Below are 14,935 nucleotides of genomic sequence, written 5' to 3'. Positions count from 1 at the left end.
ACAGAATAGATTACAACAGCCCAACCTAAAAATGAACTTTAAGACCACAAAAATCCATCCCAATTATAATTTATAATCTCCTCACAAGAAGTATTTAAAACCACTGAGCACGTCTTTGTTATATTTTAGATATCAGTAGAAAAGGCAGTGCAGCTGGATAATAACGTGAGACATACACACGGTCTCATAATTGATACCGGATTTATTAGCTTGTGGGCACATCTCCTGTACAACCTCATCCTTCAAAAACCCTGGGGCTCCACAGAGATAAATGTCTCTTTAAGTGGTGCTCTTCTGCACAAAGTTGTCTTCTAAGCTGTAATCTAACACTACTATATAGAAACACCACAGAAGCCAGTAAGCATATTGCATGATACAGCCAGGAGAGAAGGCAATTAGAAACCCCAAACCTGTAGGGATGAATCTAGACATAGTCTTTGAGCCACAGTGGTGTAGCCTCTGGTCATTACAATCTATGTTGTCTATTGACAGTCTGTTGTGGACTTTTTTTGTCTGTTTACTGTAAGGTTCCCCTGGCAGTGGGAAATCCATGATTGTTTGGTTTCAAAATACCCAACATAATAATTAGTATTTACCCTGGCCAATAGATGTGTTATCTTGCATCAAATGTAGGCAATTGGGTCTTATACGTGTGCTCACTGCAAGATGACTGTTGTGGTAGAACTTAAAAAATACACAACACATTTGCTAGAAGTGTTTGTTTAAGGCTCTGCACAATTGCCAAAACAATTGTTTGGAGTGGATACACTGTATGATCATGTTTCACGCTGTGTGATCTCGTCTTAGTAAGTATGAATGCAATACCTGATTGCTTGGTCATTGTTACACTGCATTAATTCTTCCATCTGTGATACCGTCTTAGGAGGAAGGGTGTGAGCCCTTTTCAAAATAGGATAAGCAAGAAATGCTAAATACAGTTCTGGAGGCATACCTACACAAAATAGTTTATAATTTTCTGAACCCCATGATTTTCAATACTAGCGTCTCCCAGCTAGGCAGTACTTTGTACTTCCAGTCATCAAGGATTTATCAGCCAGGTACTGTGAGCAGTTGAGAAAGATGACATTGAAGGTAACTAAGCTGTCTTTAGGATACACTGGCCTCAAGACCAGGGTGATGTTTTGAATCTGTGGGTGTCTGAGTTGAGCTTGATATTTACACAGTGGTCAGCGTTTCTCTTAACTAACATACTTTTTGGGAGACCAACCGAAGGCTGTTTCGTTTATCCAGCCTTTCTTACGAGTGCCAGAACTAATAGGTCCATAGGTTAATTTTATGGATTTAATTTCAAAATATTGTCAATGTTAATATCAAGGTCTAATTAGCCGTTATGTGGGCAAATTACATGAGTTTGCGTAGGAGGCCAGAGTTGAGGAGATTTTCTCCTTCTGTGAACTATGTGAGGCAACATCCTTTGTGACTGTGGAGTTGCAAATGTTACGAAGATTTAGGTGATGCTAAACATACATTTCTCCATTACCACCATACATTCAGGAAGATAATTGATGTACCTTTAGTTTTGGGAATTGCCAACATACTAGTGAATTGGTTTTCCTATGTTTCTGATCAGTGCTTCGAGGGAAATCGAAGTATACAGAATGGCTGTGGATGAACTGCGGCCTTAGGGATCTCACAAATAACCAGCAAGAGTGAATTCCATGTTTTACTTTTTACTAAACAGTGAGAAGGAGGAAAACCTTTATTGTACTCTGCTATCAAAACATATTTGGGTTCTGTTGTTTGGTTATTGATCCATGCCATATTTTTGACTTTGTTGAGTACTGCTAGCATTCCAGGAGGTTAAGAAAACAATCTCTACATTTTTTCAAGATGCAAAGAATGTGGTCAGTTGTTTGTAGAATGGCTGTACTTCAGTTGTAGCTTGGTTGGAAGCCTAGTTTAAATTTAGGTAGGTGTTTGGTCTCCATGATAATGTTTGCTATTTTATATGGCTATGTATCTTTCCATTTTTGCAGTAAATGAAAGACTTGTGATTGAATGTTAGATTTTGAAATTAGAAAGATGGTGTAACTTTATTTTAGGACAATGACAATCTTTCTTACCTTCAGGTCAAATGTTCTATTGTTTCGATGCAGTTGGTGCCAATGGTCCAGGTCCGCAGTGCCAAATCCATTTCCTGGCAGAATAGAGACAGAACAGATTGAGACAATAACAGAACGTGAGCAGAAGGGAAAGGGTTGGTTGGTGAAAACTTGTGGGAAGAGACAAGCATCAGGGTTATGGAATTCCTGTCACCCTACGCCCTTAGGGTCAAGGGCAGGAAGGCTACTTATTTATTTATTTTGTCTACTGGACAAGTAGGACCCAATCTCTCCTTCATAAATCCTTTGGCTGCCAGTTTACAGCTTCACATTATAGATCTGTGAAAGAAAATTACCTGCCATGAAAGCAAAATTGTAGCCATGTGTATTAGTTGTTCACACAATAATATATGATTCATTAATGCAAATCCTTCACTATTAGAGTGAGTGCTCTAAAGAAATTCAGTGACCTGTGAGCTCAAAATCCATTAATTATTTCCAGTATAAAGATGTGCACACGTGTGTGCAAAATGTAACAAACTAAGGCTACTTATAATACTCTCGGAATGGTTCTCGATTATGCAAAAAAAATGTAAGTATAGCTGTAAGACTGATGATTGCCTGCCTTCAAAATGAAATGTACAGAAAATTTGCAACATACATTTTTTTTTGCTAAGCTATTGTACAACTTTCCGTACTATTTCTCTGAGCCATCATTTAATTTGGTTGATGCTTGGCAGTATTTAAAAAAAGATTTATAATGGAGATTCAGTGTAAAAACATTATGAGCACCATGAAAGTAAGTTTTGGATACAATTCTTAAGGAAAGTCACAAAATTACACCCTCAGGTGTAGTTCTTGGATTTGTTGCAGTTTTATGACTTGAATCATTTTACAAACGTACACAAAAGTATGCCTAGCTATCACACTGCTAGCAAACAATTGTGAATTGCATTTTTTCACGAGTAATAATTATACCTAGGTACATTTACTCATGCAAAAATCTGCTGAGCAATTACAAATGCACTTTCTAAGTCTCCCTTTTTACCACCTTGGAAAACGTTTTACTCCTGTCCTTGTCAGGGGTGAATTTCCATCCTTTTCCAGTGTAGAAGGAATAGGAGAGGAGTTGGTGTATACCTTCAAACATATAAGTGTTTGTCTGTGCACAGGCACACAGGACATTCTAAGCCTCGGAACTATTACTTCCTGACGACTTCTAGACCCTTTAAATAGGTTTGCTTAAAGGTAGCATAATTGAAGCTTTGCAAGAAGTCATACCCTGGTTGAATATGAGCCCTAGGCTAGTCAAATAGGCTACTGTCAGAATACTGATACAATGAGAATGCTATAGTCCCTTGAACAAGCAGGTATTTTATACAATTCTACATCACGGCACTCAGGAAGAAGTAGAGCAAGCCGTGAGTTGACTGTCGCAGGTAAATAGTGAGAGAGATTCGTACATAACTGTCATGGGGAGAGTGAAACGGGACACAAATTGAAACAGGTACAAACGATGAAGATTTATACTCTAATGGGGGAAAGGGAGGAGTAGAAACAGGAGTCATGTGGTTGTCACCGATATTTTAAAAAACACAAAATAGCTGCTATTTCTGGAAAGTGCGCCAAAAGTTTCCTGTGGAAGAAACTGCAAAAAGTATAGCCCAAAAGATAGAGGCGAAGTGGGCTAGCATAGGTTTCTGATCTCTTTTTTGAAACTGTTAATGTTGGATTTATGGTATTCAACCAACCTAGATTTTGAAGCTTTTATATAATTTTCCGAGTTATCAGACGGCATCAGTGACCTTCAACCAGAAGGTATTTTGTTTTGCAGTCTTAACCATGGAGGCTAGTATGTGCTTTCAGAGTAGGATCAGCGGCTTTGGGAAATTATTTTATAAGGTTGTATTTCTGATGTGTTGCAGATGTTCGTGATGGTTATTGTCAATGATGCGGCTACTTCAGATCTGGTTTTTTATGCTTTGTCTGCAGAGAATTCAAGAAATAACAGACATGTCTTGCCTAATTGTAAGATCACTTTGTTGAAGTGAAGTGTCAGTGGGTTTACTGTGTAACTCGGTGATGTCGAAAGGCGTTTTTCGACAGTTCTTTTCTGAGTATATTTAGGCCCTCTGGTAGTTGGCTTAAGCATGACTTATGTTTTTTTGTATTGCTTTCTCCTGGAGCAGAGGATCCATTTATTGTGCCAATACAAAAGGTTGTTTATTAGTCTGAATTAAATAGAGTAGTCCAGTTGAAGCACTAACCTCTTGCTGATAAATTAAGTGATCCCAGTATGTTGCTGTTGTTGTCATTATCTTTATTGAAGGCCACATATGGGAGTTGGGGCACTGCTTTTTAAAACTGCCTTTCACTATTCTTTCAGGCAGAAAATGTACATAACCACAGCAGTTCTCTTCATAGATCTTGCCAAGCTAGATTCATCAGTTTTCTCTACAGGCAAAAGTCATTCAATCTCTCCTGCTCCATATGACAAATAATGTTAGACGATTTGCAGTGTTTGAACTAATGCTAAGGGTAACAGCTTCAGCCTTTCTCACAACCAATAGTTAGTACCACAGAAGTACTGTTGGAATGACATATGGAATTGTGCACTAAGATTGCTACTTCTTGGAACTACTTACTGACTATTACATTACTGTCAATATGCTTCTGAAAAAATGCTTTAGAAACAGGAGGCTCATCATTTTGAAAAATGTTGTAAAGAACTGCCTTACCAAGATAGGCCTAGTTGAAGGCAGAATATAGGTCTAGTCATTTGTCTTAAAAAGGCCAATTCAACACGATTTTAAGAAAACATTTAGGCAAAGCTTTCTAAACTAACAAGACAAATTGACATGGAGATCAAATGAGGTGAGACCAGTTGCTGCTCATAAGAGGAGTCCTTGTGATCATGTTTCTTTCAAAGTCGTCTTCCTTGTCTATTGTCTGTTCAGAAAATAAAACAAGGAATGGGACAGTCAAGAAGACAAACTATGTAGAAGTCATGCACCAGGGTGTACCCATTGTAAAGTAAAGGTTGGAAGGATTCAAGAACATCTTTAACAAGAACATTGGAAGTCAAACTTTTGTAATGATCACATTACAATCAGTTACTCCAGAGGACAACAACTCATCAGTGCCGTGCTGACACCCATTCTGAACTCCCCCACCTCTTCCGCAACCTTCCCAGATGCTTGGAAACACACAACTGTTCTATTGCTGAAGGAACCCTCCACAGACCCTTCAACACTCACCAACTACAGATTGATCTCCATGGTACCGTTCCGGGCCGAGGCTTTAGATAAAATCATCAACTAATGCCTCACAATATACCTCAAAGACTACCAATTCCTCAACCCCACTCAGTTTGGTTTCAGACCCATCCACAGCACCGAAGTTGCCCTCATGGCCGCAATGGATGACATCCCAATGACATTGGGCAGAGGAGACATCACGGACTTCATCCGTCTGAACCTCTCCTCAACATTTGACACAGTCTCTGACCCTATCCTCATCCAGCATCTGAAAGACAGATCTGCTCCTTCCTGACTGGAAGCAGACACCCACCCACACCAGCCTCGCCAACAACCTCAGTACCATCAAAATTAGCACACTAGATATGACCGCCCACTGGAGATTTTTTAATGGTTCTCAATGAGTACCTGGAAAACCATGTACGCCCTTGTTACAAGGAAGCTGGACTATGAGAACACCCTCTATACCAAAATCAACATAAATCTTACCAGAAGCCTGCAGACCATTCAGAACCTGGCAGCCAGAAACACTCTCAACCTCCCACACTGCACTAACATCACACCAGAAGGACCTCCACTGGCTCCCCATACACATTCAAGCACAATTGAAACTCCTCACCCACACTTTCAAGGCATTATATAACACTGGCCCAGAATACCTCAACAATTGCACCTGCTTTCATAAACCACCCAGACTCCTTCTTGCACCCCCCCCCGCTTATAGGCAAAACCATATCTAATGGTTGAGCACTGTCCTATATCACTCTGTTACACAAAAAAGCCTCCTACTCACTTCTTGGATTCTGCAAGACACTGAAGACCTGACTTTTCGAGTAGTCCCTCTAGGGCGTAGGTTTGGCTAGACTCACACATGCTCAGTGCCAGGATACCCCTCTTGAGTGGTAGTGCACTCTACTAATCCGCATATATTAACTTAACATATTTTAGCTTCTTACTTGTCAAATATGTATCCTATTATTTGCCAGTGCGTCTCAGTGCAGCAAGTCTCTCTGATGCATTTGAGACACAGTACTTTCAATTTCTTCAGTCTCCGATCTGCTCGCAGGTGCCGGATTACATCTTTTGTAATTTTGTTGCATCTACCGCCGTTCTGAATGCTCTGAAAAGCTCATCTTTCTGATCACCAGCTTTAAAAGTTGAGGAAACAACCTTAGTGAGTCCACTGAAGTACGGACTTTAACATTTGTTAAAACCAATGTTGTTTTCCGTTGTACATTCGATTGAGCAAGAGACTACTATATAGGTTGGGTCGGATTGGTCTAATCTCTTTCTGTTACCAACCAATATTTGGACATTTAGGAGAAGGTAGCACTTCAGGTTTCAATTTGACCATAAAAAAGATGGATACTAAAGGATATCTGAAGAAAGACTGCATAAATGAAAGAGTAGCTAACTGTATTTCATTCTATGTTTCTATGTATATAACTTTACATTAGGCAAAACTGTGCTTTCTCAAACCAAATAACTCAAGAATGTCACTGGTTTGTACACACTTAAACATCCTAGACCAAAAGAGTTGTGTGCTAATCATAAGGATAAGTTTAACACATGTTTTCTTTCTCTTCAGCCTATCTTTTCTATTACACTATGTGCTCTTTCAATTACTTACGTATTTTTGAACCTGTTACACAATAGAACCCCATTTTGTATTTGAAAACGTCCCTTGGGTTAAGTTTGATTCAGAAAGATAACCCACATGTAGAGTACATATGTTGTTGGCTGTCATGCTGCCTGAACATACATGTGGTTGTTTATTTCAAAACAGGTTGCACAGTTGACTTGGATTGAGAGAAAAGTTGCTGCTACCTTGTTTGGAAATCCACCATCCGCGACAATCCAGGAGGCTCTACAGAATTTTATGAAGGTAAACCTCTTGCTTTCCTACTCTTTAAAGCAAGTTTAGTGTAGAATTAGTTTGTTTCACGTATTGTTCTCTGAAGTAGATTGAGTGTTCATTTAATTTCTATTACTCTTCTGTATTCATTGGGGACATTTTGCTACAATCGTGAACATAGAGGTAAAAACTTCACTCGCATTTGGATCCTGGTGGCATCATATGAAGTGACATCACACGATGATTTACTTAGATGATGTAACATTGAATACTTCATTTACAAACTTTATTGAAAATTTGATTGATACCCAGCACAAACATCCCGATCAATAGTCAATTTAGTTAAATACATAGTAGAAAGGCATCAACAGCAGTTGCAAAACGCACATATGTATGTGGAAATTGCTCCCTTTGAGTTCATGCTGAATATGTGGTAATCAATACTGTGTCAATAGTAAGGTGAACTGATGCATCTTTGATGAGGAATATCAAAAGTGCAATCTTTTTCCATAGGATTTGACTTTGTAAAGAGGGGTGTACATTAAAATCAGCCCAATCATGAAGTTCATCTCGACATATTGCAATTTCTTTAAAAAAAAATTACAACTTTTTAGCAAAGGTTTATCAAAAATACAGACCAAACCTGGGACATAAAGGCTCATTACAGTACATCAAAGCTGCTTCAGCTTGCGATACAGTTTCTCACAATATGTCGGACAGCTACACTTTAGAACAAACATTAAGCTCTCCCCCTAGTTATCAGCGTTGTGTGGCTTCAAAGGAGCGTATCTCACTGCCCATGAACCACAGCCTGGGTGGACATAGTTCAATGTGTATCTCTCTCTGTCCAGCCTAGTCGGTCCAAATGTTGTAGTACTTTTGTGGGCACCAATGGACCTGGTACACCAGGCACTCAATGCCCATACCGTAGTCCATACCCTTTGCCCATCTGTCCAGGGAGGGGGGGGGCTCTGCAAGCTTCTGCAGTATCCTGTTTTGTAATCAGCAGGCCCAGCCACAGCAGCACCCTTCAATATCTGTTTCCCCTCACAACATCCGCGATGTGCAGGAAAACCAGTCTTGGCTCCCTGGCTATCCTCCAACAAATCACCACCTCCAGAGTCTATAACACCCCCTACCAAAAATGTGAATAGTACCAAACGTTATGTATTAAGTACCCTTTGACACTGTTGCATCGCAGGCAACTCCCTGAGCTAATTAGCCCCATTCTGAATATCAGTGCTCTCTTGAAGTATTTACGGGGTAATAATTTAAGCTGTATGAAGCAGAACTGAGAGGCCTCCACTGCCTCCTAGGAGCGGCCTCTCTATAATCCTCGTCATTCAGGGACCCCAGGTCTCTAAACCACGCCACCCTCAGTTTTACTAGGTATCTGTCAGGTTGCAGATCAACGTCTGGTTGAGAACAGACACTTTGTGGGCTTTAATGTGTGTGAGTTAGACTTCTGCCTCCAGAGCTGAGTATTGCGGTATTTCAGCATCCAATGGTAAATATGGTTTGCACTACACAATCAATGGGTAAGTCTATATCACCCTCTAGAGCTTGGGCTGATTTATAAACAGAAAATGGCTCTAGCGGGATGGAGTCAATGTATACTCTGTTATACTTCCATAACGTATAGTTTGTTATTGAGAAAACAAAAATTAATTGATAGTGATCGCCAGCTTTTGAATATAAAAAACATTTTATATCTCTGAGGACATACATAGTTGTACAGAGTGCGGCCAGTCCCCTGTACGGAATGGCTTTTGAACTAAGTTAATAAGCACAGTTCTATACTCTGATTCCACAAAGACACAAAAATATGTGAATCATGAAAACAAATACACAACCAAACATATATAGTTTCAAACAAAAAAATATAGTATACTCAAGGTACAATCCTTGCAATTATTGCAAAAGTTAGATGGCCTTGTCCATTAGTTTGTGGAAAGAAAAAAGGGCAGTCTCTAGGTCAAATCGAAAAGACAACAGAAGAATAATGGATGGCCTGCTTAACAGAGACAAAATGATGTCCAAAAGTGTTTCTCAACAGTTAGAGCGAAGAGCAATAGTCTAATGATCTCATATTTTAGTTCAGGAATATTTATATTGCGTCCACCAAGGATATACAGGAATGTTGACGTGTTTCGGCCTTGTAACCTCTGGCCTCTTCAGGACTGTAGCAAGGGTATGCACCAAAACTTACAGAAAATACAAAGAAAGCGGTTTTAAGAGCAATAAACATATGTAGATTCAAAAAGTCATGAGTGGAAAAACGTGAGACAGAAAAGCATATATACCATAGAGTCACTGCAAAGTTAAAAGCTTCTCTTGTATCACTTCACCAAAAATGTGTGCATAAGTAATGCCATGACCGTTGAGACCAGGAGGTGTGGTGAGCACTTGTCATCAGAAAAGGGAAGATAATGTAGTCAGGAAAAAGGGGGGAAGGGGATCCTGAACCGCATCAGACGGATCCCGCAATATTGTGACTCTATTAAACAGCTCATGACTGTGTGAACTTGCTGGAGTAACATCCAGGTGCAGCTAGGAAAGGGTAGACAAACAACTTACCCCAACGCTTGTTCTAATGAATAAGGTAGTCTAAATAGTCGAAATGTTTCCCAGGTACACAGGGAAGCTCACTGCAAGAAAGTATATTTATGAGCTCCTTAAAAACTGAACCCCCGGGAATCAACACAAATAGTGAAGTGTACTTATAGTCACAGATCCTGTGTGGGCAGCCAGCTACTTGCTAGTCAGGCAGGTGGCAAAGTCACCATGCAACATATTGTTGTGGGTGCTAAAAGAGGGAAAATCCCAGAACGCTGGAGTGATCCTGAGTGCCCTGCCGCTTCAAAGTGAGGAAGATCGCTGATCGGGATCTTCTGCAAATGGTCAGGATGTCGGGACAAGGCGCACTGGTCTGGTAGCTGTATCTGAATGAAATGGGGATGCAGCTCAACATCGTTGCATATATGAGCTTCTGGGGGCGTGGAAAAACATAGCCATCAAAACAGAACTATCTCTCGGTCACCATCTTTAAGAGGACTGGGCTGCTCAAGACTACACACTAATGAAAAGTGTTCAACGAATGTGACGATCATTGTAAACATACTGGTAAAAGAGGTGTCTGCAATGAAGGGGTGAGGGGGAGAACAATTCAATGCAGAGCCCAAGTGCTGTTGGGCAGCTATTCGGCAGTATAATGTCAAAGGCACTAAGAAATGAGATCAAAATGGTCATGGCATTAGAGTGTCATCATATGCAGTGTCCACAAGCCTGAAAGGTATTTGATGTTAAAATCTCACAACAGTCCACATGATATTGTAATCAAATGGACCTTGAAACATGCACAGAGACTCTGAGACTTATGGGGTTTCCAAACCATGAATTATGGTGATCATAATAGATAACAATTAGTGAGCCAGAGTTAAACAGTAACAAGTATCCTCTCACTGTCAATCTCAACAGAAGGCAATTCCAGATTCGAAAATGATGCACCTATAGTGTCTATTTGTAGGAAAGTCCTCCTTTTTTTGCCTGATCACCCCCACACTATTTGGATAGGTACTGGTGGTTACTGACTCTTGGCTGTGCCCTGGGTACTGCTTACCAGTCCCAGGGCCAGTGCTCTGTGTAAAATGGATATGCAATTTAGGCTAATTATAATTGGCTAAGTTAACCTACCTATAAGTCCCTAGTATATGGTAGGGCATGTAGGTTTAGGGACCACAGCATAGGTGGTGCACACCTAGGTGCACTCCTGAGGTGCCCAGTGTCATTTTAAAAGCAAGCCTGCCTTGCTGGCTGCTTTTAAATTAAAGTTATATGCAAATTCGACTTTGGAATTAAAGGTACTTCCAAAGTCTTAAACTACCTTATTTTTACATATAAGTCACCCCTAAGGTGTGCCCTATGTGCCCCTAGGGCTGGGTGCCATGTAACTATAAGCAGGGACTTTATAAAAATAGATTTATAAGCCCTGGTGAGGTAAAAACAGCCAAATTTGTTTTTCCCTCATTGAAGTAAATGGCCTTCATAGGCTAGAATGGGCAGACTTTATTTTACATTTTAAAGTCTCCTTAAATGTTACATACCAAGAATTTGGTATCAAATTAATTGTTGTAATAAATCCCACAACTTCCAGTTGTTGGATTTAATATAACTTGTTCAGGTAAAAAGTTTAGACTTTACCTAAAAAGTTGCCAATTTCAGCTCTGCATTGTTTTTGCTGCTGTGCTCTGATTGGCCAGCCTGCAGCAGCTTCTGCCAGGCTGCCTTGATGAGGTGTGAAGTGGCCTGGCTTCACACAAAGGAATGTGCTTGGGGGAGAGAATCTCCCCTCAGCAGATGGTGAGGCAGGAAGGGGGAGGGCTGCCAAACTGGTCTTCAAAGGCAGAGAAGGACATCTGGAGCACCCAGCAACACCCCCACATCCTGCAACCCCAGACAACTAGGTGCCCCCTTGATTAGATTAGGAGAGGGCAGGAGAGGGGTGTGTTTATGATTTTTAGCCACACCAGTGGGTGGGCTCAGCCAGATGTAACCTCCAAAAATCAGATTCAGCCATGTTGGATTTTTAGAGACTCTTGCCTTTTGGGATGGATTTTTGCCACACTTCCCAGGAAGTGGTCATCACAGGGGGACGACCCTGTACCTGATTGGAGGACCAGGACCCCCCTGCTTTTCACCCAGGAGCAAGGATAAAACTGGCAGACCTGCCCCCACACCTTAGATCCCCGCCAACTTTCAAGAAGAAGGAACTTAAGGAGAAGAAGGACTGCCCTGCTGGACCCCTGGCCTGCACCTGGACCCTGCACTCAGAAGGACTGCACCAGCTGCACACTTGGGCTTCACCACAAGAAGGACTTTGCCTGGCTTCAACTGGTTCAAGGAGGGACTCCCTGTTTGCTACAGGTGAAAAATTGCTATCCAGTGTCCCCTGCACCAACTCCTAAAAAAAGAGACCAGTTGACCACTGCCCAGTGGCCAAAAAGGAGTTTGTGCCAGGTGCATTCTGGGAGTTGAAGTCCGCACCCCCCAAGGACCATCACAGAACTTCTGGACCCTTGGGGTGAGCTGTGGACCCCAAAAGAACCTTAAAAGAACATCTGGGTGAAGCCCCAGAAGTTTGGAAAAGATTTGAGAATTTTTGAAAAAAAGCTCCAGAGAGGGACCGACCCGCCGCGGAAATTCTAGCCGGCTTGCCTCAACCGCGACCCGGCCTGACTTCGTGGTTCGTCCCGGTAAAGAAAAACATCCGAAAAAGAGACTAAATCCGAACGTAAAAAGTTGACCGGGACCTCCCAGCCATCGTATCCGAGAAGGGCTCCACGGACGTCGGATCAAGATCCAGGTTTACCCCGGTCGAAGGATTTTCATCTCGAAAAAACGACTAAGTCCGAAGGTAGAAATCACCACCGAGGAAACCCACATCGCGTATCCTGACAAGGGCTCCAGGAGGTCGGATTCAACTGGCAGGTTCGTCCCGGTGAAGAAAAACTTCAAAATAAAGACTAAGTCAGAAGGTAACTTTTTAACCGAGGCCTCCCGCGACTTGTAGCCGAGCAGAGCTCCATCGCGGTCGGCCTGAAACTTTGACTTTGTCCCGGTCCTGGTGCAACCAGATGACCCGATTGGCGCTTTTTGTTTCTAAGCGCTAGAAAAATAATAATACTTTAAAAATTCATATCTCCGGTTCCCCTGAACCAATTTTATTCGTTTTTGTGTAATTTTAAAGATAAAAATATAATCTATTTTTATAAATTGGTTTTGGATTTTTAAACTGTTTCCTGTGTTTTATTTAATTACTGTTTTGTGATATTTGAATGCTTTACACACTGTCTCCTAAGTTAAGCCTTGACGCTCGTTGCCAAGCTACCAAGGGTTGAGCTGGGATTAATTTACTGAGACCTAACTGTACCTAGGTGGAGGTTAGTGGCTTGTTGCTAGGTGTAGGTACCTACCTGCCCTTACCAATAACCCATTTTCCAACACTATTGATGTATACTCATAGAGTTAACACCAAACACTGTGATCAAAGGAATTCATGGAAGTGCGCTCGTGAAAGAGATATTTATTATTGTATGGGGTACTCAAGTTCTAATTAAAGCTCAAAGTTCATCCTGCTTGTTCAACCCGAGTCCATGTATCTTGTATTTTTCTATTAATTTAGCTTGTTTTTAATAACTGGTCTGCAATAGAGCCACTTCCGGTGTCCTGTCTATCTACAAAAAATATGGACTATGAAACGTAATTCTCGGAAAGTTGCACTGTTTTCACAGTGTTCCACCAGTGGAGCACCTGCTGTTCTACAGCAGATCCTGGATCTGTATAGCAGGATTCTGTTTTTTACAGACTGGGTGGTCTGTCCTATGTAGTTTTTCCCACATGGGCAGCTTACATAGTAGACTACATTTTTGGTATTACAATTCGAGAATTTCCATTGTACATGCTTAGTTCAATTAATTGTCACTTCTTTAGAATTAGATGTAAACTTGCAGGCTGTGCACTGTCCACATTAGTATTGGGCAGCAACTTGGGGAAGTTTGAGTAGTCTGACCAAGTCTTGGGTTCTGTTGTGTGTGTGGCTCCTTACAGATGCTGTCGCAAACTTTTGCCCCATTTGAAAGAAAATAGCAGGCATGGAATTAGGAATGCTGCCAGGATCTTCATATTCCTTTTAATGAAATGTTTTATCTTATTTGCATTGATGGAACATGTAAGAACACATATCAGGGGGTTGTCTCATTCTTAACCTTAGGTGTTAAAAGACTCTCTCTCGGGTTGAACCAAGCACTCATGAGGGAGTTCTTCAGAAGGGTTTATTTGGGATAAGCGCAGGCAATGAGTCTTTCACTCAGGGTTTTTCCATTGCGAAATTAGTCTTCTTTTTTACTGTAGTTTCTGCAAAGGAGCAGAAATTGGACATATGGAAGGAGTAAATATGGTTAAAGCATGTTCCAAAGTTGAAGGTATCAAAAAAATTGGGTACGATGCATTTGATATTCCTCCTGCAGCTTTGTAAAGGACTTAATTAACTCTTTAACCACATCGTCATCCAAGAACAGCAGGACATTCTTCCTGTACAGGAAGATTCTGACACCAACTGTTGGAGACAGTTAAAAGCTACAGAACAGTGCATCCACCCTCACCCATGCCACCAGAGACTGTATCACTAAGGCAAAGAGTAAGGGTGAAAGTGGGCATGCCTGTTGGCTACCCCTCCCAATCTCAAACCACTGGGACACAGCGTTTTCAACCCATACCCTTGCCTCAAGGTGAGTGTATAATAGACATAGCTGATGAATTTGGGCCGAAAGTTTAAGCATGTTAGTAGTGTGAAGAGGTAGTCCCAATCCACTGAGTCAAACATATTTTGAAAATCCATAAGCGGAGCTTGATGACCCAGTAGTTTAGAACTCAACTATGGCATTGTTGACCCTTCTAATAGTATGTTGGGTGGCTTGTCGGGACATAAACCCAGATTGATTGGGATGAATTAGTTTTGCTATCACTCCCTCCCCCCCCCCAGCAGTCTATTTGCTAACACTTTGGCCCAACCCTTAGCCTTTATATTCAGCAGTGATATTGGTCTGTATTCCTTGCATTGTGTTCCCTGCAGACCCGGCTTTGGGATCGCAAATGTGTCCCATGCTCTAAGGTCTTTGGGCAGCCTACCCACCCTCAGGGCCTCAAGAAGCATCTGCAGCAGGTGTGGACTCACATGTGGCCACATGGGCATCCATAATTCC

General features: G+C 41.3%; 1 protein-coding gene across 3 annotated transcripts in view; it reads left to right on the top strand.

Moving 5' to 3' along the window:
• Window positions 1-14,935, top strand: part of RMDN2 (regulator of microtubule dynamics 2) — a 516,997-nt gene that overhangs the window by 432,956 nt on the left and 69,106 nt on the right. For all 3 annotated transcript variants that reach the window (XM_069234474.1, XM_069234475.1, XM_069234476.1), the window contains one exon: window positions 7,107-7,205. In XM_069234474.1, coding sequence (XP_069090575.1) covers window positions 7,107-7,205 — 99 coding nt within the window. The remainder of the gene's footprint in view (window positions 1-7,106; window positions 7,206-14,935) is intronic.

The sequence above is a fragment of the Pleurodeles waltl genome, chromosome 5, assembly GCF_031143425.1.
Source record: "Pleurodeles waltl isolate 20211129_DDA chromosome 5, aPleWal1.hap1.20221129, whole genome shotgun sequence".
NCBI lineage: Eukaryota > Metazoa > Chordata > Amphibia > Caudata > Salamandridae > Pleurodeles > Pleurodeles waltl.
Note: the sequence above shows the minus strand (reverse complement) of the source record. Positions and strands in the feature narration are given on the sequence as shown.